Below are 24,846 nucleotides of genomic sequence, written 5' to 3'. Positions count from 1 at the left end.
GATAGTAGCCTTTTATGCAGCTCCTCTTTCTGACTGTGCGTCTCACGAAAAATTTCAAGCCTTTCTGCTACTTCTACATGATTTTCTGTAGAATCTTTAAGGCTTTTGATTTCAGTCATAAGCACAGAAAGCTGATCTTTCCTTCTACTTACATGATCTTTAAGATCTCCAATTACTTTCTCTGGCTTTGAGTCCGTACTTAGATCACTCCTGACTTCACCTGAGCTATGCTTAGACATTGCGATGACAACAGCTCGTATGACTGGCAGCATGTTTCCTGACAGCAACTTCGTCACAATTGGAACGTTCCAACAAAGATTACTTCCTTACAGCGAGGCTTCAGTGACTCAGGCAAAAGCACAAACGATCATCCACAATGTCTTTATAATATCGCAGTCTCTTAAATCTTCTCAAGTTCAGGTACGGCGACCTTGCTTTCATTTTACGAACATGCAGAGATAGAAGATAAGAGCACAGTACTTCAGAATAGCTCAGTTCTTTTTCTTTCGTTGACGAGTTCTGGAGCAGAAGCGTCCTCTGTCCTCAGATGGTAGATTCCAGTTCGAGTTCAAGGCCTTCAGATGGCAAGTTTTCTGACAAAAATGTAGCACCGTTTTTCCAAAGTTACCAAAGTTCAGCAGCTCGACTCAAAAAATGGGATTCAACAAAAGCCTGACGCGTAGAAATGATTCCACAGACAAAATATCTTCGTTTTTAAAAGTTTAGTTAAGTTTCAAAGTAAAACAGTTCACACAAAAAATAAAATTAAAATAGTAAAAAAAAGAAAATTTTTATTAAGAAAAGTTCTGTTCAAAGCTTAAATCTTGTTACATCTCAAATCGTTACTATTTGCTTAACATTTCTGAACCATTTCAAAACGTTTCTCAACCATTTCAAGACGTTCAGAAAACTGTATGCTTATCCCATTTCTAAGTAGAAAATGGGTCTTTCAAGTCCCTGCTTACTGGGACCTGTTCTAAACACAACTAAATCTATTATCACACTGTTTTTCAGTTATAGTAAGGGGGAAAAGACTATACCATTGTCTATTGAAATTATATTTTATTCAAATTAAGCAAACATTAATATGAGTTTAACTCAAAACTTTAACTTTCTAAGATTGGCTGTTACAATCATTATTACTTATGTTTTAGTGCTAATGACTAACAACAGAGATGCAGTATGTACAGTTAATCAGCAGCTTTAGTAGGGCTACGCTAAAATGAAGTAGTGAGAATTCAGCTGGGATTTGAAAACTGAGACCAAAGGGGCATCTCTAATAGTAGGAAGCAGACCATTTCACAGTTTAGGGGCCCTGTAACTAAAAGCAGGACATCCCACTGTTATTTTATTAATCCTTGGAATCATAAGCAGACCAGCACCTTGACATCTTAATATGCGCTCTGGTTTGTAAGATATGATAAGTTCAGATAAGTAAGCCGGACCTTGGCCATTTAAGGCTTTAAATGTTAAAAGTAGGATTTTGAAATCTACCCTAAACTTAACTGGGTGCCAGTGTAAGGATTTAAAAACTGGAGTTATGTGTTTGTATTTTTGTAATCCTGTAATAATTTTTGCAGCAGCATTTTGGATTAACTGGAAGCTGTATAAAGAACAGTTTGAACATCCAGTGAACACTGCCTTGCAGTAGTTAATCCTACCAGAAATAAATTAATTTCTCAGAATCCCGATTATTTAGAAAATGGCTTAATTTCACAACATTTTTAAGATGGAAGAAACATGATTTAGGCAACTTTGTAATGTGCGCTTTAAATGACATGTTAGATAAGATAATTCCTAGATTGCGGGCTGATTCAGTAAAATTAATGGTGATTCCAACTGAGTTAAATGATTGAAAAAAATATTGTTGTGGTCAGCATCATTTCCTCCTATAATTAACATCTCTGTTTTATCGGTGTTTAAAGACAAGTAGTTCTTATCCATCCACTCCTTTAATTCACTAACACAACTAATTAAAGACAACATCTGAGAAACTTCATTTGGTCTTAAAAAAAAAGGTATAACTGGGTGTCATCTGCATATGAGTGAAAATTAATATTATGTTTTCTAATGATAGATCCCAGTAGAAGCATGTAAAGTGAAAACAGTAAAGGTCCCAGTACTTAGCCTTGCAGGACACCATATCCCAGTTCTTTCTATAGTGATGGAGTACTGTCAGCACATTTCTGTACATACTGGAATCGATTTGATAAATAAGAACTAAACCAGGCAAGGACACTGCCTGTAAGCCCAACATCATTTTCTAGCCTGTACAGTAAAATAGAATGGTGCCAATAGTAGAATAGAATTGGTGTCAAATGCTGCCCTTAAGTCTAACATCATAATTACAGTGGAGTTTCCTTCATCAGAGGGTATCAGAATGTCGTTTACAACACGCGTGCTGTTTCTGTACTATACCCAGTGTGGAAACCAGACTGGAATTTCTCAAATACATTGTGATGTTTAAGGTGTGACTGAAGTTGATTGGCGACTACATTTTCAAGTATTTTAGATAGAAAGGGTAAATTTGAAATGGGTCTATAGTTATTATGTATGTGTGGGTCTAGGTCTGACTTTTTAAGTAATGGTTTGATGACTGACACTTTTAGTGCATCAGGTACTGTGCCATGCAATAATGAACTATTAATAATGCTAAGAGTAAGCACTGCAAGAACATCCATTGCTCTTTTTACTAGTTTAGTTGACACTGGATCTAGGGAAAAAGTAGTAGGTTTCATTTCAGAAATTAAAGTCATGACTTCTTTCTCTGTTACAGGATTATAAAGTGTTGAATGCAATGTGAGACAGAGTCTGCCAAGCTAGTATTTGGTTTGCACTGTGATGCTGAGATTTGGGATCTTATATTTTTAATTTTCTCATTAAAGAAGTTCATAAAGTCTGTACTGCTAATGTCTGTTGGTATTTTGCACTGTAGATCTGAATTCCCATTTGTTAAATTAGTCACTGTTCTAAATAGCACCCAAGGATTTTTATTATTATTATCTATTATTGTAGAATAGTAGTCTGAATGAGCTTTAAAGAGAGCTTTTTTATATTTTTTGACACTCTCTGTCCATGCAACATGAAAGACCTACAGTTTTGCTTTTCTGTACTCCAGTTTTTGACACTCTGATTTAAGAGCTTGTGTGTTCTCATTAAACCAGGGAGAGTTTCTATGTGCTTTGATCACTTTTGTCTTAAGGGGAGCCACTGCATCTAGAGCATCTCTCGAGGTCATATTAAAATGTGATGTTAGCTGTGGTAAAATGATTTCCATGTTTACATTTGATGTTAACTGATCTTAATGGGTTTCTAAAATTACATTTAACTTACTCAAAGTATCTATAAATTTTGAAGCAAAATTACAATCTAGATGTCGCACTGCCTTTCTTTTAATCTGTGAATGTATTGGTAAAGGTAGAACCAAATCAAACGTAATTAAGTAGTGATTGGAAATAACTTCATTTAATGGAGTAATGTTTACATTTTGAATTTAATGTGTGGTTATGATTATGAATATATATATATGTGTGTTGTCACACACAAGCGAGTAGGAGGCAGCTAAAGGGCCTCAGTAATTGTAACAAAACATCTGACCAGGGGGCAGTGGAATGCACTGACTGTCTTTCTCAGTTCCTTACAGACCTTTCCTGGGAAATCCTGCAAGGTTCCAGCACCTCAGAAAACATCACTTACAGTGCCAGCCCCTTTGCTGACATCACTTCCAGTTCGGACAACATCACTTCTGATTCCGGCCCTTTTGATGACATCACTTCCTATATGGGGCTTTAAAGCCTCCATCTTTGTCTCTTGTGATCAGTTCTGTTTTGGACTCTGTCCTATGCACATCGTGCTACTTAACACTAGAATTACCAGAGCCCACCTTAAATCGCTTCTTAAATCCATTCGCACGTCTCCACCAGCGTCTTTTGTCATCTAAATGTGCTGATAAACACAAGCTGCAAGCAGCCGGCTATTCCATCCCCCCACCGACTTAGAACGTGCACGAACTTCTCCCAGCTCATGCCTTGATTGATTATCTGGGAATGAAGTGGAGTTTTAGAGTGGAAATAATAAATCGTTATTTGGAACACACACAGATCATAACCTGGTTCTGCTTCAGCCTCACTACAAACCAAAAGTAAGGGTCCTACCTGCAACCACACGATCATTCAGGAAGTGGACCCCGGAGGCTGAGAATGCTCTGAGAGAATGTTTTGGAACTACAGACTGGGATATCCTGCAGGGATCACATAGTGAGAACATTGAGGAAGTTGTTGACTGCACTACTGACTACATCAACTTCTGTATGGACATTGTAGTTCCAGTAAGAACTGTACACTGCTATGCTAACAACAAGCCATGGATTACAAGTGACATCAAGGGCCTTTTGAACCAGAAGAAAAGGGCTTTTAAAGATGGTGATCAGCATGAGCTCAAGCGCGTGCAGAAGGAACTCCGAGTCCAGCTCAGGGCGGTGAAGGAGCAGTACAGGAGAAAACTGGAGCAGAAGTTGCAGAATAACAGCATGAAGGAAGTGTGGGATGGGATGAAGATCATCACTGGCTGCAGCTCGAAGCAGGGTACCACCATCGAGAGAGACGTGAAAAGAGCAAACGAAATGAACAACTTCTTTAACCGGTTTGACCACCCTAACCCACTCTCACTCTCACCTCGGAGTACTGCACCCTCCACACATCCTTCTGCTGATACCAGCATAGGAGAGACATCCCCACCCATAATTACAACAGCGCAAGTGAGCAGAGAGCTGAGGAGACTTTGTGCCAGCAAAGCAGCGGGTCCAGATGGAGTATCGCCATGACTGCTGAAGGTCTGTGCATCGGAGCTGGGGGGTCCTCTACAGCGCATCTTCAACCTGAGCCTGGAACAGGGGAGAGTCCCGAGGCTTTGGAAAACATCTTGCATCACCCCGGTCCCAAAGGTATCACGTCCTAGTGAGCTGAATGACTTCCGGCCTGTTGCTCTGACATCACATGTGATGAAGACCATGGAGAGTCTGATGCTTTACCACCTGAGGCCACAGGTTCAACACGCCCTCGACCCTCTGCAGTTTGCATATCAGGAGAAGGTGGGAGCGGAGGATGCCATCATCTATATGCTACATCGATCCCTCTCTCACTTGGACAGAGACAGTGGTGCTGTAAGAATTATGTTTCTAGACTTCTCTAGCGCCTTCAACACAATCCAACCTCTGCTCCTTAGGGCCAAGCTGACAGAGATGGGAGCAGAGTCATACCTGGTGGCATGGATCATGGACTATCTTAAAGACAGACCTCAGTATGTGCGTCTTGGGAACTGCACGTCTGACATTGTGGTCAGCAACACAGGAGCACCACAAGGGACTGTACTTTCTCAGATCCTGTTCAGCCTATATACATCGGACTTCCAACACAACTCGGAGTCCTGCCACATGCAAAAGTTCGCTGATGACACTGCAATCGTGAGCTGCATCAGGAGTGGGCAGGAGGAGGAGTATAGGGACCTAATCAATAACTTTGTTAAATGGTACGACTCAAACCACCTACACCTGAACACCAGCAAAACCAAGGAGCTGGTGATGGATTTTAGGAGGCCCAGACCCCTCATGGACCCCGTGATCATCAGAGGTGACTGTGTGCAGATGGTGCAGACCTATAAATACCTGGGAGTGCAGCTGGATGATAAATTAGACTGGACTGCCAATACTGATGCTCTGTGTAAGAAAGGACAGAGCCGGTTATACTTCCTTAGAAGGCTGGCATCCTTCAACATCTGCAATAAGATGCTGCAGATGTTCTATCAGACGGTTGTGGCGAGCGCCCTCTTCTACGCAGTGGTGTGCTGGGGAGGTAGCATTAAGAAGAAAGACGCCTCACGCCTGGACAAACTGGTGAGGAAGGCAGGCTCTATTGTTGGCATGGAGCTAGACAGTTTGACATCTGTGGCAGAGCGACGGGCGCTCAGCAGGCTCCTATCAATTATGGAGAATCCACTGCATCCACTAAACAGTGTCATCTCTAGACAGAGGAGCAGTTTCAGCGACAGACTGCTGTCACTGTCCTGCTTCACTGACAGACTGAGAAGATCGTTCCTCCCCCAAACTACGCGACTCTTCAATTCCACCCGGAAGGTAAACGTTAACATTTAACATTATACAAAGTTATTGTCTGTTTTTTACCTGCATTATTATCAATCTTTAATTTAATATTGTTTATTGTATCAGTATGCTGCTGCTGTAGAATGTGAATTTCCCCTTGGGATTAATATCTATCTATCTATCTATCTATCTATCTATCTATCTATCTATCTATCTATCTATCTATCTATCTATCTATCTATCTATCTATCTATCTATCTATCTATCTATCTACAAAATATATATAAAGTCAGCATTGGAATATACAGTATAACCTCATTCCTGAATATATAAATTTAAAGTCAGATTATATTGATATTGATTGAAACGACTCAGGCACATTTTTAGTAAACTCAATGAGTTCCTGTCTTACACCCAACAACACGAGGCTGAGGCTCAGTACTTTAGCAAAACCAACTTTATTCCAATTGAAAACAGGAACAATACGGTTATTTATTGTAGCGGGATCTCCTATACACAGACACAGCAATCAGGCAGGGTTGTGGCCAGGTAATACTGCTCCCTGCATTTATAATGTTACTTGCATCACCCATCAATGACAGGCACTTATAGCGCGAACACAATTGACTCAGATTTGCTTTTGCTGCGAGTCTCTACGGTACTGGGAGTCTGTGGTTGCCCCAGCAACTGATAGTCTGTCTTCCACAGACGCGGCGATCGCACTTCAGGACGCTCTTTGGCATGTCATTCCATTGGGGAGTACAAAAATAGTTTAGAAACTTTACAATGTATATATATATATAGCCAGCGCTTTTACCTGATCCTCTCTCCTCTTGTTCCTCTGCAGTTCAGTAGTTTGAAAAACACAACTCTAAATGAAAAATTCTGATGGTCTCACATGTGCATTTTAGCATTCCTGTGGAGCTCTACTGAGTTCATGCTAGCAAGAAGATCCCCATAATTCACCAAAAGTGAATGGTGCTGAGTGCTAATAATTTTCCAAGTCCTGCTGCAAGTACCCCAACAGAATTTCAACCGTCACAGTGAGGATACCTGAATTCAATAATGACCGGGACTTAGGAGTGTGTTATAGATCACTTAATACAGACAATAATTTTAATATGCATCTTAATAATAATGTTAAAAAGGCACATTTTAGGGGGATTTCAATTATCCAAATATTAACTGAGATAACATGACAAGGAGTGGAATACAAGAACATAAGTTTTTAGGTGTAACCATTGCCTGTTTTTAATACTGTTTTTAATAATGTCAAAGCACCAATGAGGGAAGCCGATCTAGATTTAAAATTTTGTAATAATCATGATGGAATTTGAGGGTAGAGGTAATTGAACCATAAAGAATTAGTAACATTAATGTAATACATTTCATTGTGGCCTGAAAGAGTGCCTAATAAAATGTTCATTCATAAATCTAGAGATACTGGTCAAGGAAGGGGCGTTGGAAGATGTGACAAAATGCAAATTACTTTTAAAAATTGACACAACTTCACATCCTTTGAGCCATTCATCTTACATATTAAAACAGATTCCAACACAATTACAGTGCTAATCTACAGAGCACCAGGGCCTTATTCATCCTTCATGACAGACTTTGGCAACCTTTTATCTGATTTGTCTATAAATTCTGATCACGTAGTGTTGATGGGGGATTTTAATGTACACATTGATGTGGAAACTGCAAATGTTTTACTTATTTTTTAAATTCAATAGGATTTTGTCAGATTGTCAAAGGTCCAACTCATAATCATAACCACACATTAGACTAAATTATAATTTACAAAGTTGAAATTCAATATTTAAATATTACTCCATTAAATGAAGTTATTTCTGATCACAACTTAATAACATTTGATTTGGTCCTGCCAAACTCACCATGGTTCAATGAGAGCATTCAAGCTTTTTTAAAAACTGGAACACAGATGGAGAACAACAAACCTGCAGGTCTTTCAAATTACATGGAGAGTGTTAAAAAATATAAAAAAGCTCTCTTTAAAGCCTGATCATTCTACTATTCTAAAATAATAGATAACAATAATAATAATCCTCATGTACTGTTTAGAACAGTGGCTAAATTAACAAATAGGAATTCAAATCTACAGTGCAAAATACCAACATGTATTAGCAGTACAGACTTTATGAACTTCTTTAATAAAAAAATTAAAAATATAAGATCCCAGATCTCAGCATTACAGTGCAAACCGCATACTAGCTTGGTAGACCCTGTCACACCTTGCATTCAACACTTTAGAAATTTTAATCCTGTAACAGAACAGGAAGTCTTAACTTTAATTTCTAAAATGAGTCCTACTATTTGTTCCCTAATTCCGGTGCCAACAAAATTAGTGAAAAGTGAAATGGATGTTCTTTCAGTACCTATTCTTAGCATTATCAATAGTTCATTATTGCAATGCACAGTACCTGACGCACTAAAAGTGTCAGTCATCAAACCATTACTTAAAAAGTCTGAACTAGACCCACACATTCTTAATAATTATAGACCCGTATTAAATTTACCCTCTCTCTCTAAAATACTTGAAAAAGTAGACGCCTTTCAGCTTCAGTCACTCCTTACGCATCACAAATTATTTGAGAAATTCCAATATGGCTTCTGCACTGGTCAAAGTACAGAAAGGCACTAACACGCACTGTAAACTACATTCTGATATCCTCTGATGAAGAAAACTCCACTGTAATTATGTTGTTAGATTTAAGTGCAGCATTTGTCACCATTGACTATTCTATTTAACTACACAGGCTGGAAAATGACATTGGGCGTTGCCTGGTGTAGATCTTATTTATCAAATCAATTCCAATATGTACAAAAATGTTCTGACAGTACTCCATCATTATACCCAACAGTGAGATATGGTGTCCTGCAAGGCTCAGTACTGGGACCTTTACTGTTTTCACTTTGCATGTTTCCACTGGTATCTGTCATTAGAAAATAATGTTAATTTTCACTTGTACACAAATGACACCCAGTACACCTATCTTTTAGACCAAATGAAGTTTCTACGAATTAAAGTAGTGGATTAATGAGAACTACTTGTCTTTAAACACTGACAAAACAGAGATGCTAATTATTGGAGGGAATGATGCTGATCGCAAGAATATATTGTCATTATTTAACTCAGCTGAAATCACCATTAATTTCTGAATCAGCCTGAAATCTAGGCATTATCTTTGACTCTAGCATATCATTTAGAGTCAAGTCAAGTCAAGTCGGGGAGCATGCACTGGTACAGTGCATTGCTGTACCCACTACACAATGAAACAACTCGGGATCCCGGTTGGCAACCCCCCAGGCAGACACGCGGTCCAGTCCCACCCTCCGGAAATGACCCTCTATCTGCCACAGCCAGGTGTTACGTGGGCGACTCCTTGGCCTGGTCCAGCCACTCGGTCCCAAACAATGAGGATCTTACGAGCTGGATCACCCTCTGGGAAACGTGCCACATGGCCATAGTGCCGTAACTGACGCTCCCTCACAATGCAAGTAATGTGCCTCATTTGGGACTCCATGAGCAACCACACATTTGACACAAAGTCAAACCAATGGTAGCCAAGGATTTTCCAGAGAGACACAGTAGCAAAGGAGTCCAGTCTTTGTCTCAGGTCACTGGATAGCATCCATATCTCGCAACCATATAGCAAGACAGGAAGCACTAGGACTCTAAAGACTTGGACTTTCGTCATTTTGCATAGATATCGGGAATGCCACACACTCCTTTCCAATGACCTCATGATCCCCCATGCTCTTCCAATCCGTCTACTGACTTCATAGGAAGAGTCACCAGAGACATGAATGTCACTGCCAAGGTAAGTAAACCTCTCGACAAGGTCCACATTCTCTCCGCAAACAGATACACTGCTGATGGCTGTGCCCAAGAGGTCATTAAAGGCCTGGATCTTGGTTTTTATCCAGGACACTCACAAGCCCAGACACTCAGACTCCTCACTCAGTCTCTTGAGCGCCCCAATCAGAGCCTCCATTGACTCCGTGAAGATCATAGCATCGTCAGCAAAGTCAAGATCCATGAATCTTTCTTCACCAACAGATGCCCCACAGCTGCTGGACCCCATGACCTTGCCCAACACCCAGTCCATTCAAGCACTGAACAGAGTAGGAGCAAGAACACACCCTGACGAACCCCAGAATCAACTGGGAAAAATGCAGAGGTTCTGCCTCCACTCTGCACAGCGCTCACAGTACCTGTGTACAGGCCGGCCATGATAGCCAGCAGCCTCGAGGGGATCCCGCGAACCCTCAGGATGTCTTACAGGGCAGCTTGATCAACTGAGTCGAAGGCTTTGCGAAAATCGACAAAGGCTGCAAAGAAACTCTGCTGATATTCGCGGTTGTGCTCCATGAGAACCCTCAGTGCCAGGATGCGGTTGATGGTAGACTTCTTAGGCGTAAAACCAGACTGTTCCAGTCGCTGGTAGGTGAGCAAGTGATCACGAATCCTATTGAGGACGACCCTAGCAAGGACCTTACCCGGCACCAAGAGCAGTGTTATCCCCCTGTAGTTGCTGCAATCCAGGCGATCACCCTTCCCTTTCCAGGTAGGGACGACAAGTCCCATTTTCCAGTCAGTTGGGATGATGCCAGTCTCCCAAATGGAAGCAAAGATTGCTTGCAATGCCAGGAGGACAGCCTTACCACCAGCCTGGAGAAGTTCACTCCGGATACCACAGATCCCTGCAGCCTTTCTCCCCCTTAGCTGGTTCACCACCTGTGCAATCTCATTGAGATTGGGGGGTTCACAGCTAATTGGAGCACCAGCCTCAAGAACCGTGGACCCAGAGATATCCAACATCCTAGCTGGAGGATCAGCTTTGAACAACTGCTCAAAGTAGCCAGCCCAGTGGGTCACAACTGTAGTGTCATCCATAAGGACCTTTCCATCAGCTGCCCTGACTGCAACTTTCTGAGGAACAGATTCAGATGTGTATAATGCTTCGATTCCTCTGTAAGCTGTACATGGGTCGCTGGTCCACAGATGGTGTGTCACTTGCTCACAGATTCCTCTAACAAACGCCTCTTTATCTACCCTCAGAGCCCTCGCAGCTGTCCTTCTCAGTTCCTGGTACACACCAGAGTTGCCATTGTGCGCTGCGACTTCTCTCAATGATATCCAGGGTGCCCTGCGAGATGAAACACCTCCTTCTGGGAACACCGGTAACACCAACACAACCCTCAGCAACCTTCAGGGTCTTGTCACGGAAGATCTCCCACATCACATTAGGATCGGCAGTCATACCCAAATCTGAAAGTTCCTCACACAAACTGCAGGCAAACTCATTAGAAACAGCCTGGTCTTGGAGTCTGGCCAAGTCCAGGCTCATTTTCCTAGTAGGTGGTAACCTAATGGACCTAAGCTGGATATTAAGAGTAGCAACAAGTCTGTGGTCATAATTCACAAACTGGGCACTTCTGTAGACCCTGCAGTTTTGCAAGAGCCTCCAGCGTCTGCCCACGAGGATGTGATCGATCTCCTTCACCGCACCACCAGTATTGGAGTACCAAGTCCGACAATGCGGCTCAGGGTGCTGGTGCCAGGATCCAGCGATTCACAGCCCCTGACATTTTGCCAAGTCAAGGAACATGGAGCCACTTTCACCATGGTTGCCAGACCCATGGGGACTGAGACAATCCTCATTGCTAGCCCTGTCAGTGCCACTGGCTGCATTGAAGTCATCCATGACCAGAGGAGTGTCACCTCATGGGCACCCATCAACCATCGAGTGAAGCTGTGAATAAAATGTCTCCCTCGCCGAGACATCACTCACTGCGATCGGAGCATACACTGAGACAACAGACAAGGTTCCCAGGGAGTGCCGTAATCTGAGTCTCATAATACGCTCGTTGAAAGGAGTGACATCTGACACCATCGGAAGAAGCCAATCCGCTACAGCAACAGCTACTCCCCGAATATGACAGCCATCAAACCGACCAGACCAAAAAAAGGCGTATCCTCCTACAGAGATCTGGCCAGTCCCTGGTCTGTGCACCTCAGAGACTGCTGCCACTGAAATGCGGAGTTTACGCAGCTCTTCCGCCAGCAGAGGAAGATAATCATCTTGCTGGAGAAACAAGACGTTCCATGCGCCCACCCGTATGGGCCGCCTCAAATTGGGACCCGAGTGCTGCCGTGCAGCGGGTGATGCCTCAGCACCACACCAGTTCCAATCCCCAAAAGACCTGACCCTATTGGCTCTCCAATGGTTTCGAGTCTTCCGGGGATGGGGCTCCTGAGGGCTTTCTCCCATCACCTTCATGATGCGAGCAGCCTTCCTATGGGCCTTTCTGTAGTCTTGGAGCTTTCTGAAGCTTTTTTACAGTGGCTGGAGTGCCAATTCTGCCACCAGCCCCCATGATTTCCCTGCAAGTTGGAGGACCGCTTGCAGGGCCGGATGCAGTTTAACGTCATACCCAGGATCTCATTTAGACTGCACATTACAAAATTGTCCAAAACATGTTTCTTCCATCTTAAAAATGTTGAGAAATGAAGGTGTTTTCTAAATATGTAGGATACAGCGTGTAGCCGCCGAAGTATAAGGCGAGTTCAAGCACAGGTAAAACGCGTGCCGAAAGAAATCTGTTAGTCCAAAAGTTTGTTTTAAAAATATTTAGTGAAAATTAAAAGCAAATAATCCACACAAGAATAAAGAAAAAAGTTGTTACACACATAGAATAAAAGGCAAAAAAAGAAAAAATGTACAGTATCTTCTCTAAACTTAGCTTTTCTTGAGGAACTTTAGTTATTTCTGTACTTAAAAGGTCTTTACTTCTTCTTCTATACTTAAAGATTCTTAACTTCTTCTTCTATACTTAAAGATTCTTAACTACTTCTGTACGCTTTAAGCGTACGGCGCAGCACTTAAATTAAATGCTTTTGTCTTGTATGTTACTTCACACACTCAAAAGGCACGAGAGGCACATAGGCACGGTTTAAAAACATGTGCCCTCTACACCTTACACATGGCAAGGCTGATCACTAACTGAGAATAATGTTTAGTCAGAGCTGTTAGAAATGGCTAGAATATACCAATTCAATTCTACTTATGGGGGTTATAGGAACCTCCCATAGGTTATGCACTGTCATTTAGTAAAACATTTATGAATCTTATATAACTAGGAAATGGCTCTTACACTGAGAAATTGATTCATGCATGTATTTCTAGTAGGATTGTAGGATTGACTACTGTAATGCTCTATTCACTGGAAGTTCAAATTGTTTTTTATACAGCTTCCAGTTAATCCAAAATGCTGCTGTAAGAATTATTACAAGAATGGAAAATTACAAACACATAACTCCAGTTCTTAAATCCTTACACCGGCTCCAGGTAGAGTTTAGGGGAGATTTCAAAATCCTACTTTTAACATATTAAATCTTAAATGGCCATCATATCTTACAAACAAGAGCGCACATTAAGATCTCAAGATGCTGGTCTGCTTATGATTCCAAGAATTAATAAAAAAAACAGTGGGAAGTCTAGCTTTTAGTTACAGGGCCGCTAAACTATGGAATGTTCTGCCTGCTTCTATTAGAGATGCCCCTTTAGTCTCAGCTTTCAAATCCTGGCTGAAGACTCACTACTTCAGTTTAGCATACCCAGATTAGAGCTGCTGATTAACTGTGCATACTGCATCTTTGTTGTTAGTCAGTAATGATAGTTATAATTTGTTACTAACCCTCAACTATTCTGTTTCTCTTCTTGGTACTCAAATGTGGCACTTGGTGCCATTGCCCTACTGCCGAGTTGTCTGTCTGCCTAAAGAAAAGTAATCTCTGAAGGAGGTGCACTGGAATTGTCAAGTAGAAGGGTCCTGTCATCATATTGTCCAGCCCACCACTGACTCAGGTCTGGAATGGCCAGTAGGGGGAAAGCAGCTTGATGGCCGAGGTCTCTAGAACTCTGAACAAATCTGAATAGTATTATGTGATATCCTCTACTCTTGCATTTTGCTCTATACTTGTAATATTGCTATTGTACTATCGTATTGTATTGAGGATTACTTGTGTTCTATTCTGTGCATTGTATTGTATTTACCCCTTGTTGTTTTGACACCCACTGTATGCCTAAACTACCTGAAAAGGGGTCTCTTTTTAGATTGCCTTTCCTGAGATTTCTTCAATTTTTTTCTCTACAAAGGTTTTTTTATGGAGTTTTTTCTTGTTTTTTTAGTGAATCAAGGCTGGGGGGCTGTCAAAAGACAGTGCCTGTTAAAGCCCATTGTAGCACTCCTTGTGCGATTTCGGGCTATACAAAAATAAATTGTATAATAAAGATGTAGTGGGATAAGTGTTTAAATGTGGAGTGAGATAAGGAGCAGTGAAGCAGTTTCTTTATGTACAATGGAACAGTGTGATCCCTGGGTTGCATTAAACTGGCATATTCCACTTGAACCTAGGACATTGATATTTATAATCTTTTTTATATAAATAAATAATCCAAAATAAAAACAGTGTTATGTGCAGGTTAACTTACCAAAAAACAATCTCTCCATAAATAGGTTAAAATAAATGATTAAAATAAAATCAGGATGAGTTAATTTAAAAAAATCGTGAGCCTCAGTGCATCCATCCAAAACAATGGCTCTTCTGCTCACTCTCTAAGGTCTGCTCAGCAAAAGGAGAACCAGTCACCATTATCTGGCTTATGTGACCAGTGCCATCCCTCTGCATCTATTGGGATACCACAAGCCCTGCTTGCTTTTAGCACCGCTATCCCTCAGGGTCCATGGGATCTTCTTGAGCAGTTGGTCACTCCTGCTTCCAGTAGATGCTCATGAAGAGTGACCCTACCCCCAGAGCGCCACTGCTCCATAAGTGGCATTATCCCTGACCAATTGCTTCCTCTCAGCAATACTGGCTCTGTCACAATCCTAACACTCTTCCTTTCTTCTTAACCTCCGGACTCCCATTTTTTTTTTTATTAGCCCCCCCTCCTCCCCATCTTTCTCAGGATTTTTTATACTCCAGTGGGTGTAGGTGCCTTAATTACGAACCCCATAGCACTAATGAGGAAACCAAGTCAAATGAGTGGATCTGCACACTGTATGACCAGGCAATTTCCCCATCAACACCCTGGAGCTACTCGGCTACGCTACCGCACGCATTTAATGTTTTTTTTAACTAAAAAACTTGCACACTGCCACGAACACATCATCACGCACAGGTTCATCCAAAATTTAGAAGCTATAAGAAATATAAGAGAACTTCTTAGTAAAAAAATAAAAGCTAAAAAAAAGGTGAAAAAAATCTATAAAAGACATACAGTGCATCCGGAAAGTATTCACAGTGCATCACTTTTTCCACATTTTGTTATGTTACAGCCTTATTCCAAAATGCATTAAATTCATTTTTTTCCTCAGAATGCTACACACAACACCCCATAATGATGTGAAAAAAGTTTACTTGAGGTTTTTACAAATTTATTAAAAATAAAAAAACTGAGGAATCACATGTACATAAGTATTCACAGCCTTTGCTCAATACTTTGTCGATGCACGTTTGGCAGCAATTACAGTCTCAAGTCTTTTTGAATATGATGCCACAAGCTTGGCACACCTATCCTTGGCCAGTTTCGCCCATTCCTCTTTGCAGCACCTCTCAATCTCCATCAGGTTGGATGGGAAGCGTCGGTACACAGCCATTTTAAGATCTCTCCAGAGATGTTCAATCGGATTCAAGTCTGGGCTCTGGCTGGGCCACTCAGGGACACTCACAGAGTTGTCCTGAAGCCACTCCTTTGATATCTTGGCTGTGTGCTTAGGGTCGTTGTCCTGCTGAAAGATGAACCGTCGCCCCAGTCTGAGGTCAAGAGCACTCTGGAGCAGGTTTTCATCCAGGATGTCTCTGTACATTGCTGCAGTCATCTTTCCCTTTATCCTGACTAGTCTCCCAGTCCATGCTGCTGAAAAACATCCCCACAGCATGATGCTGCCACCACCATGCTTCACTGTAGGGATGGTATTGGCCTGGTGATGAGCAGTGCTTGGTTTCCTCCAAACGTGACGCCTGGCATTCACACCAAAGAGTTCAATCTTTGTCTCATCAGACCAGAGAATTTTCTTTCCCATGGTCTGAGAGTCCTTCAGGTGCCTTTTGGCAAACTCCAGGCGGGCTGCCATGTGCCTTTTACTAAGGAGTGGTTTCCGTCTGGCCACTCTACCATACAGGCCTGATTGGTGGATTGCTGCAGAGATGGTTGTCCTTCTGGAAGGTTCTCCTCTCTCCACAGAGGACCTATGGACTCTGACAGAGTGACCATTGGGTTCTTGGTCACCTCCCTGACTAAGGCCCTTCTCCCCCGATCGCTCAGTTTAGATGGCCGGCCAGCTCTAGGAAGAGTCCTGGTGGTTTTGAACTTCTTCCACTTACAGATGATGGAGGCCACTGTGCTTACTGGGACCTTCAAAGCAGCAGAAATTTTTCTGTAACCTTCCCCCAGATTTGTGCCTCGAGACAATCCTGTCTCGGAGGTCTACAGACAATTCCTTTGACTTCATGCTTAGCTTGTGCTCTGACATGAACTGTCAACTGTAGGACCATATATTGATAGGTGTGTGCCTTTCCAAATCATGTCCAAGCAACTGAATTTACCACAGGTGGACTCCAATTAAGCTGCAGAAACATCTCAAGGATGATCAGGGGAAACAGGATGCACCTGAGCTCAATTTTGAGCTTCATGGCAAAGGCTGTGAATACTTGTGTACATGTGCTTTCTCAATTTTTTTATTTTTAATAAATTTCCAAAAATCTCAAGTGAACTTTTTTCACGTTGTCATTATGGGGTGTTGTGTGTAGAATTCTGAGGAAAAAAAATGAATTTAATCCATTTTGGAATAAGGCTGTAACATAACAAAATGTGGATTTTGTGAATACTTTCCGGATGCACTGTACAACACAAAAACTTGACAAGCACAAACACATGACAGAAACAATTAAGGTATGAAGAATGCTAAAAGGCATTTAGAAAGTGTGAAATGAACAGTCTTGACACACACAAAAAGATTTGGGCCAGCCACCCATATATTGTTCCTGGCTGCAAAAGGGTTTTGAAATAGCACTCATGTGCACTGTTTTGAGTCCTGGACTGAACTGAAGAGTTTTCTTTATAAGCCGAAAGGCAGCCTGGGCACCTGGAAGTGATGTCAGTCTGGGTGCATGAACTGGAAGTGATGTTGAATCAGGTAGGTTTTCCCATATTTGGCCTGCAGAGGTAACAGAAATAGGTTTAGTGCACCCTGGCACCCCCTTGCCTGGCGGGTAATTACTTTCACTTAGTCCACTCAACTCCCTTCTAGTCGCACATGTGTGACACGGCACCACCTCCACAACCCCGTAGGTCTAAAAACCACATTGTGACTCATGGATTCAAATCCCTGTGCAACGTCATCCACTGTAACGGTACATAATCAGTCACCAGGGTGAACTCATGACTCAAGAGGTAGTACCTCAGCTGAGTAATCACCCATTTAATCGCCAAAGCTTCCCACTTCCTCTGCCGTATACCTGGTCTCCTGGTCCAACAGTTTCCGGCTCAGGATGTTCCACTCCATCGACTCTCTGGCTCAGCATGGCACCAAGACCTGTGTCTGAAGCATCCGTCTGGAGAATGAAAGGCAAAGAAAAATCAGGTACTTTCAAAATAGGAGCTGATGTAATGGCCTGCTTAAGGTCACTAAATGCAACGTCTGTAACATCATCCCGTACTACGTGATTAGGTTTCCCCTTCTTTGTAAGATTTGTCAAGGGCATGGCTCTCTCATAAAAGTTTTATTTTCAGTAAAATAGCTGTCTCCCAGAATGTCTCTGAGGTAAAAGGGGTCCATTGATTTAGGGATGCCGGCTTGCTCAAAGACCCCTAGCAATTCCCGTGCAATAACCTTGGATGTAGCTGAGCACAAGGGAGCAGCTTCAGGATATCGGGTGCCGCAATCTACCAGGACCATTATATATTTATGATCTCTGGCCAAGGGTTCTAGGGGTTCCACCAGGTCAACCCCAATTCACTCAATGGGGACATCTATTAAGGGTATTAAAGGAGCACGGTCCCTCCTAGGAGTCTGCCACAATTGACATACCAGATAGGACATGCAAAAGCGGCTGACCTCCTCATTAATCACAGACCAAAAAAAAATCTGAGCTTGATCTACTCTAAAGTTTTTTTGGGGCCAAGATGGGCTCCCAGGAGGTGGGTATGAGCCAGACTTGTTGCCAGTAAGTCAGTGGAACTAACAACAGGGACCTCATCTCCCCCTCATGTTCTGCCACCTGACACAAAAAGTCATTGTTTAACACAAAGTGGGGACCTTGTGGCATGGGATTTATTGTGCATCGGCCATCTATTAAGACAACTCCATTTTTTGCAAATTTAAGGGAGTCATCGTTTCATTGCTTTTAAATGAAGCCAGGGTCTGCCAAAATTGAAACTGCAGACAGCTGAGAGGATCAAATCCAAACTCAAGGGGCATGGTTTCAGTCCGAGCCAGAGCAGCGCTTGAAGATGATGTGTCATGCTGCGATGGCCCAGCCATTTCCACGTCACTGTCAGAGACCAAATTCTGACCCTCCTCTAGCTGTGAACGCGGCGTGGAGGTAGCTGAGGACATGGTATCAGCGTCCATGACAAGACCTAGTGTTTTTGGGGGATCAGCGAGTGTTATACCTTGGTTTCTGTCAGCCCAATCTCTACCTAAAATCATGTGGAAGGGAGGATCCTCGAGGACCTCCACCACCATTTTTCTCAGAACTCCGTTCTGGCAGATGTAGCAGACGGCGGACTTGTATGATCGGATATCCCCATGAATGCAGGTTACACGGGTCTTAATTTTAAGCCACTGTCGTGGCAACACTAGAAGGTGAGCAACAATGGAAATGTTACTGCCAAAATCAAATAAAGAGGCAACCTTGTGACTGTTAATTAGCGCTTCTCCCATTTGAAGAGCTCAGTTCGAAAATCAGCTAGGTACAAAAGATAAATTTTGGAGATAAATAGGAAAATCTGGGTCTGTAAGCAGATTTTGAAACTAAATCCCTAAAACTATTGCGCTACACTGTTGCAATTAGCAGGTTTTGAAGCTCAAACATATTTTCGGCGCATGACCAACTGCATGAAAAGTCACAATCACGTGTTCACTAAATTTTACCAAAAGGTGTAATTAGCAGATTTTGGAACTCACATCTTTGTTTGCGAAAAGGCCAGAGGATTAGCAAAAGCACACTGCCCTTCCCCTGCGTCTCTTTGCAGACCCCCTCATCACCTCATGGAGCCTGCTGCTGCGCACCAGGTTTTTCCGGAGTTAGCTCCTCAATGTGAAACTGGGACTCCGAGGCAGGGGTGCAAATTCGTTGTGGTCCACATGGGTTCTGTTCCGGATCCCCCAAGCAGGTTTCCCCTCTAAGCTGATCTATGATCCCGATTAAGGAGATATTGTTGAAAGTATGTCCCCAGGCTAGCTGGGCAATCTCCATAGGGAGTGTATTTACGAGCAAGGCACAGGCTACCCGCTCTACTATATGCCGGGCGTTCCTTTAATTTGGCCTCATCCAATTCCCAATCTTCATCCACAGCTCATGTGCCTGCTTTTTAGTGGACTTGTTTGGGTTGTATTCCCAGTCCAATACATTTTTCACCTGCAAGCCTGAGGCACTCCCACCTTTATCAAAGGTTTTTACCTTTGTGGGACATAATTGAACGGTCCCCTTACTCAGGGACCGATATTAAGTCCCCAATGTGTTCTTCTGAACCTTCTGAATCTGGCTCTCTTCTGTAGGTCCCTTGTCCACTAGCTCAGATTCCCTTCACAGGTTTCTGGGTCGGAACCCACTCCATCTTCCCCCGATACACACTGATCAACCCTGGCTCAGAGAAGCAGGAACGGTACTCTCCTACCTGATGCTTCTTTGCTTGGTGATTTCAAGGGTCGGAACCTATTTAACACTAGAATCGTACAACAAATAGTTCTGAGCAGGCTTTGGCCACAGTACCAACTGCGGTCATTGCTGCTTTTTTCTGGTCTGGCTTCCAGTTCCATAAGGAGGCTATCACCCTACCAACTACGCCACTGTGAAATGAGCAGCCTTGACACCCACAAAGGTTTGGGGCAGCCACCCATATATTGTCCTTGGCTGCAAAAGGGTTTTGAAATAGCAATCATGTGCACTGTTTTGAATCCTGGACTGAACTGAAGAGTTGAGAAAAGATGGCAGCTTTATAAGTCGAATGGTGGAAGTGATGTAATCTGGCCGAAACCGGAAGTAACGTCAGTCTGGGCACCAGAGCCAGACGTGATATTGAATCAGGCAGGTTTTTATGTATTTTGGCCTGCAGAGAGGTAGGTTTAGTGCACCCTGTCACCGCCTGGCCTGGCGGGTAATTACCTCCACTTGGTCCATTCAGCTCCCTCCTAGTTGCACGTGTGTGACAAGAGAAATATTGCAGAAAATGTGAAATATGACCAAAAGAGATTCTTTCAGTATTTTGTTACGGAAAAAGTGGAGGAATTCCTCACAAACTTCAGCAGAAGAGGTAGTTGGGCCAGATGCGGGTTTGAGTAGTTTATTAACTACACAGAACAAAACCCTTGGGTATTCATGGCCACTTTCTATTATTCTGCTGTAATGGGTGTTCTTGGCAGCAGTTAGTGCTTCTCTGTAAGCTCTTTGGTGGTCAGAGAAAGCCTGGATGTGCACGGTGAGGCCAGTCTTACGTGACATTCTCTCAAGGCGTCGGCCAGCTGCTTTCATAGATCGCAATTCTGAATTATACCAAGGAGCTGAACGCTTAAAGGAAACCTCCTTATGTTTTAAAGGAGATGTTTTATTTAATGCTGAATGAAGGGCTGAGTTATAGGCTAGTGGTCAACAAGACTATCTAGTGTTGATGGAATAGGTGAAGACAGTAAAAGATCAGAAATGGATCCAGAAAGGATAGAGGGACATATATTTTTAAGGTTTCTGTAAGAAATTTGTCGTTTACAGGTAAGAGGAGGGAAAGGCAGTGAAACAGTGAAAAATACTGCTTTATTGTCAGAGAGTCCCAAATCAGTGCTGTAAATGTTGGCAACAGATAGTCCAGAAGTGCAGATCAGATCCAATATATGACTGCCAGAGTGGGTTGGAAAATCAACATGTTGTGTCAAGTCAAAACAGTCCAGTAAGGATAGGAATTCATTTCTCAGTTTAGATGTAGGGGTGTCAATATGGATAATTCTCTGAGAGTAAGAGCTTAGGTGGGTCGAAAGTTCAATCAGATCAGATAAGAAGGATGCATTGTATTTTGGGGGATGATAAAGAACAATGAGTGAGACAGGACCTGATTTCGTTATTAGTTTAAGAGCCAGGCACTCAAATATATGTGCACTATACTAATGATAATTTGAAATCAATAAGACTGCTATATTATTTAGTTTGTTATCAAAAAGTTATTGACAACCACTCATCTCAGCCTCTTTCACAGCTCACTACCATTTTGGTTCTCACCCCTAAACGTTTTAGCCTCCTCAGGAAATATTTTTTATTATTACATATTTTTATTACTATATGTGCACTATACTAACAATAATTTGAAATCAATAAGACTGCTATATTATTTAGTTTGTTATCAAAAAGTTATTGACAACCACTCATCTCAGCCTCTTTCACAGCTCACTAGCATTTTGGTTCTCACCCCTAAACGTTTTAGCCTCCTCAGGAAATATTTTTTATTATTACATATTTTTATTACTATATGTGCACTATACTAACAATAATTTGAAATCAATAAGACTGCTATATTATTTAGTTTGTTATCAAAAAGTTATTGACCACACTCATCTCAGCCTCTTTCACTAACAGTGCACATCGCTGAAGTAACCTGTATATTAAAAACACTAAAATATGCAACAAATGACATCGTGACAATGAATGCATGACAAGCAAGTAATAAACATCATCTCTAAATATCAGCTGACAATGCAAAAACAGTTTAGTAAAGGAAACAATTTTGCATTAATAGGTACAATCTGTATAGAACCAGCATAAAGAAGCAATTGTAAAAACGCAAAACCAAAGTTAATATGTCAACTCTAAATAGAAAAGTAGAACATTGATTAACAAAATACACTATTTTTTTTCTGATTGTGCTGCACACCTTCAAATTCATGAGTGGTGAAAAAGAAAAAACAAAACAAAAAACATGTAAGCAAGTGTTGTAGAAGTTATTAAATGATAAGTAGAACTACTTATTTTTTGTCAATTGTTTAGTTGAAATGTGCACTTACTGTGGACAAACACAGCATGAGTGTGTTATCAGTATAACATCAAAGTAGTTTTTTTTTTTGCAATGCCTTTTTTGTGACCAGTTCTTGGATGTTGCATGCACTGTGAAAGGCAGGCACTATGGACTCATCATTACAATTCTCAGCAGCAAGCTTTTGGAAACAAAACATTTTGCAAGCACCCTTATTATCCTCTATTCTGTTTGTGTTCTCGATATCTGTATACCAACACTTTGCTGTGGCACTTGGCATCATAGCTCTACTGCCAGGCTTTTCTATGGAAAAGTTTTCCCTGATTAGAGGCACATTGGAATCATTGGATGGAAAGAGTCTCACATCAGATTGCATGGCCCAGCACAGACTCTACTATAGAATGCCCAGGATAGTGATAGGCAGCATGTTGCCTGAAGTCTCTAGGACTGACCCCGTGTTTGGCTTTGTTTTTTAATTTTTCTTTTGCAATTTTAATTTCCTCCATTGTCAGCTGCTCGTTTTATAAATTAACTAATTTACAGATATTGTTGGTTTCCATTTTTTCTATGTTTAGTTTGTGTCTAACTTGTTCTATTGTGTTTTAACAAGTCAGTTTTTTAAGTGTACTAATTTCATATTTAGAAATTAGTATAATACTAATACTGTTGTTTGCATGCATTAAATGAAGAGCACTATACAAAAATAAGTTGTATTCTTATTCTGAAAATTACTGCTAAATATTACACACTTAACAATTCACATTATGCGTGTTTAAGAAATTGTGTATGTACCTGAGTGCATCTCACATTCTGCACTTAAAGGGAACATCTTTTTAAAAATGATGCTGCCTCTCATACTAGCCTATCCTTTTGGACAACTTGGCACTGCTTCATTTAGAACAATAAGTGGTTACCGTAAATTTACTGTGGTATTTATCAGTGCAATTATCTATGTTTTTTAATCATTTATGCTTTATTTTGAACATCCAGAAACTTACCATGAGTTTTTGGAAATGTGAGGAAAAATTCTTGTATACAGGTAATTTGACAGATTTTGGGATGTAGTTTACACTGCATAAACAAGCTGTTTGGTATTATGTCCTTGAGACTGAACATATCATCTAAATGTGACCAGTGATGTGTAGTACTGTATCTTTTTTTTATAAATGGTGTTGCTACACCGGGAACTTTCCACTGCATCTTCCATTGCACAGATATCTCCATGTGCATCAGAAATGTAAAGTCACTGCAGATGAGAAATCAGGGCTACCATAGCCAGTAAACTGGACCATTAAACTGTGACATAATGAGATGCATCCATTTACTGATTTAGAGAAAATGAGAAAACTACTTGGCCAGTATATCATTTACTAAAATAATCTGAACTTCCAGGTAATCAACTGCTTCTTCTTCTTTTGGCTGCTCCCATTAGGGGTTGCCACAGCAGATCATCTTCTCCCATATCGTCCTGTCTTCTGCATCTTGCTCTATTACACCCACCACCTGCATGCCCTCTCTCACCACATCCATAAACCTTCTCTTAGGCTTCCTCTTTTCCTCTTTCCTGGCAGCTATACCCAGCATCTCTCCTCTGCACATGTCCAAACCAAAGCAATCTCACCTCTATGGCTTTGTCTGCCAACCTTCCAACCTGAGCTGACCCTCTAAGGTACTTGTTTCTAATCCTATCCATCCTCATCACACCCAATGCAAATCTTAACATCAGCCAGATAATCAACTACAACCCCCAAAATGTTTGAATGTACTGTAGTTTAATTTTGATTGGCTACTATGAGCATATGATATACTTTGCAATGGCCCACCTTGAAAATGTAACAAAGTATGATTGTTACTAAATAAATATTACTTTTTAAAGAGGAAAAGTGTTTAGATTTCACAGTACTTTAAAAAGTGCAATTCTGTACAAAATCTAATCAAATACAGTAATTCAAGTAAAAGTAATTCATTAACTTTCCACCACTGTAGGCCAGTAAGTATAACATGCATTTTGGGAAAATTATTGAAAGCAATTATTAAAGAAAACATTGAGCATCACATGTCAAGAACAGTTGTATTAGTTAGGGAAGGTCGTGTTTCACTAATATGCAGCAGTGCTATGTAGAAACAGCAAAAACATATGATGGGAGAGATTTTCAAGTCACACATGAGAGGCTAGTGATCACACTAACAGAAGTGGGAAATAAAGGTGCAGTTTGCAGATGGGTACAAAATTGACTTAAACATGGGAGCAAAAGGTTATAGTACAAGGGACATTTTCATTATTGCATGACATTAAAAGTGGTGTTCTGCTCTTTTTAATAAACACAAATGATCTTGGTAAGAATATAAATTATAAGTTGTTCTAGTTTGTAGATAATTCTAAACTTGGTGGAGGGCTGAATTAACCAAAGGGACCTTTCTAATGTATATTGGATTGAGGAGATTTGTGGCAGATGAAATTTAATTTAAAAAAAACTGTTA

General features: G+C 41.3%; 1 protein-coding gene across 4 annotated transcripts in view; it reads right to left on the bottom strand.

Moving 5' to 3' along the window:
* The window catches only part of LOC114658054 (uncharacterized), a 107,281-nt gene that overhangs the window by 46,300 nt on the left and 36,135 nt on the right, over positions 1-24,846 (bottom strand). For all 4 annotated transcript variants that reach the window (XR_003717299.2, XR_003717298.2, XR_003717300.2 and 1 more), the window contains exon 2: positions 17,646-17,741. Coding sequence is in view for 1 of the 4 variants with exons in the window: in XM_028810076.2 (XP_028665909.1) it covers positions 17,646-17,711 (66 nt within the window). In the remaining 3 variants the exon portion in view is untranslated. The remainder of the gene's footprint in view (positions 1-17,645; positions 17,742-24,846) is intronic.

The sequence above is a fragment of the Erpetoichthys calabaricus genome, chromosome 9 (genome assembly GCF_900747795.2).
Source record: "Erpetoichthys calabaricus chromosome 9, fErpCal1.3, whole genome shotgun sequence".
Classification (NCBI taxonomy): Eukaryota; Metazoa; Chordata; class Cladistia; order Polypteriformes; family Polypteridae; genus Erpetoichthys; species Erpetoichthys calabaricus.
The sequence above is the reverse complement of the archived record's forward strand: the minus strand, read 5'-3'. Positions and strand labels throughout refer to the sequence as shown.